The following is a 2,500-nucleotide window of genomic DNA, read 5'->3' as shown; positions in this document are numbered from 1 at the left end:
GGTAGAATGATTAGATTGTTGGAAAGGTGCATGGATGGATGGCTTTATATATGGATGGATTGGATGATTGATTGATTGATTGATTGATTGATGGATGGATGGATGGATGGATGGATATATGGAAGAATGGATAGATGTGTAGATGGATGGACAGATAGACGGATGGATGTATAGACATGATGGACGGATGGATGGGTGGACAGACTTGATTGATGGATGTATGGACAAATGAATAGAAATGATGGATGAATAAATGTATAGTTTAATGAATTGGTGGATAGATGGATACATATATAAATGGATGGATAAATGAATAAATAAAGGTGTATAGGCTAACGGGTAGATGAATGGATCTGTTGATGGATAGGCAGATGGATGATAATACATGATAGATATGCAGATGGATTAGCCGGATATATGGATGGATATGTAGATCAATAGATGATGTATGGATGGACGGACGGATAGATAGATATGATGGATGGATGAATTGATGGGTCAGTGGATAAATGTATAGATTGATAGATGAATGAATGGATAGATACTGTGTGAATATTTGCGTTATTTGCTTTTTTTTCAAAATTTCTACTTTGATTAATGTTGTAATCTTGTAATTAAGTTTTTGTCTCTCTCTGTGTGTGTGTGTGTGTGTGTGTGTGTGTGTGTGTGTGTGTGCGTGTGTTTGTGTGTGTGTGTGTGCGTGTGTGCGCGCGCAGGTTGTCTGTCTAATCTGCCGCCGAACACCAAGAAGATCTGTAACTCATACGAGGAGCGGCGTAAGCAGGCGACGGCCATCGTTCTGCTGGGAGTGATCGGGGCAGAGTTCGGTGCAGAGATCGAGCCGCCCAAACTCCCGTCACGAGCTCGAACCAGCACCCAGGCTCCAGACGGGTTCGGCCTCAGCACTGGAGGAGCCAACTACTCCCTCGCCAGACACACCTGTGAGTCTCTCACACACACACACACACACACAAATATTCACAGACACAAATATACACAAATACACACATACACACAGACGGACAGACACAATATGTCTCTTTATCTGTCCATCCGTCTGTCTGTCCATCTGTCTTTCTATCTGTCCATCTGTCATCTATCCGTCCATCCATCTGTCTCTCTCTCTCTATCCATCTACCTGTCGCTTTATCCATCCGTCTGTCTCTTAATCCGTCCATCCACCTGTCTTTTTCTCTATCTATCTATCTATCTGTCTGTCTGCCTGTCTGTCTCTCCATCCATCTGTCTGTTTCTTTATCTGTCTGTCTCTCTCTCTGTCCATCCATCTGTCCATCTATTCATTGGTTCAGATGTCTGTTCATCTGTCTGTCTGTCTCTCTATCTGTCTGTCTCTCTTTCTATTCATCTGTCTGTCTATCTACCAATCTACCTGTCTGTCTGTCTGTCTGTCTGTCTGTCTATCTATCTATCTATCTATCTATCTATCTATCTATCTATCTATCTATCTATCTGTCTGTCTGTCTGTCTGTCTGTCTGTCTGTCTGTCTGTCTGTCTGTCTGTCTGTCTGTCTGTCTGTCTGTCCATCCATCTGTCTGTCTCTCTACCCGTCTGCCTGTCTCTCTATCTATCCATCTGTCTGTCTATCTATCCGTCCATCCACCTGTCTGTCTCTCTATCCGTCTGTCTGTCTCTCTATCCATCCATCCGTCTATCCATCACTCCGTCTATCTGTCTGTCTATCCGTCTATCCATCTGTCTGTTTCTCTATCTGTTTGTCCCTCTTTATCCATCCTTTTGTCTGTCTTTCTATCCATCTGTATGTCTACCTATCCATTTATCTCTCCATCTATCTGTCTGTCTATCCGTCAATCCATCTGTCTGTCCCTCTACCCATCTGCCTGTCTCTCTATCTGTCCATCCACCTGTCTTTCTCTCTATCAGTCTGTCTGTCTCTATTCGTCCATCTGTCTGTCTATCCATCGGTTCGTCTGTCTGTCCATCCATACGTCTGTCTTTCTATCTGTCCATCTGTATGTCTGTCCATTGCTCTGTCTGTCCATCTATCTGCCTGTCTCTCGATCCACCTGTCCGTTTGTCTCTTAATCCGTCCATCCACCTGTCTTTCTCTCTATCTGTCTGTCTATCCATCAGTCCGTCTATCTGTCCATCCATCTGCCTGTCTCTTTATCCATTTATCCGTCTGTCTGTCTGTCTGTCTGTCTGTCTTTATCTGTCCATCCACCTGTCTTTCTCTCTATCTGTCTGTCTATCCATCAGTCCTTCTCTCTGTCTATCCATCCATCTCTCTCTCTATTGTCTGTCTGTCACTCTATCCATCCATCAATCCACGAATCACAGCACATTATGTTAGCTGACCAATCAGAGCCTCTTGAGGGCGGGGCTTTCGGAGGCAAAATGACAGTGGTTTTCATGTTAGCTGAGTAGCTGTATATAATCAAAGTCACATATATGAACAAACACCTGATGAGGACACACTGCTTTACATCTTATAAACACAACCAAGCCTTAAACACACAC

General features: G+C 43.6%; 1 protein-coding gene and 1 long non-coding RNA gene across 6 annotated transcripts in view; one reads left to right on the top strand and one right to left on the bottom strand.

Moving 5' to 3' along the window:
- Positions 1 to 2,500, bottom strand: part of LOC147838686 (uncharacterized) — a 1,589,207-nt gene that overhangs the window by 1,269,201 nt on the left and 317,506 nt on the right. The window lies entirely within an intron of this gene.
- wdr7 (WD repeat domain 7) overlaps positions 1 to 2,500 on the top strand; it is a 188,666-nt gene that overhangs the window by 151,238 nt on the left and 34,928 nt on the right. For all 5 annotated transcript variants that reach the window (XM_087300465.1, XM_087300464.1, XM_087300463.1 and 2 more), the window contains one exon: positions 717 to 941. In XM_087300465.1, the coding sequence (XP_087156591.1) occupies positions 717 to 941 (225 nt within the window). The remainder of the gene's footprint in view (positions 1 to 716; positions 942 to 2,500) is intronic.

This window comes from Danio rerio, chromosome 21, assembly GCF_052040795.2.
Source record: "Danio rerio strain M-AB ecotype USA chromosome 21, GRCz13ab, whole genome shotgun sequence".
NCBI lineage: Eukaryota > Metazoa > Chordata > Actinopteri > Cypriniformes > Danionidae > Danio > Danio rerio.
The sequence above is the reverse complement of the archived record's forward strand: the minus strand, read 5'-3'. Positions and strand labels throughout refer to the sequence as shown.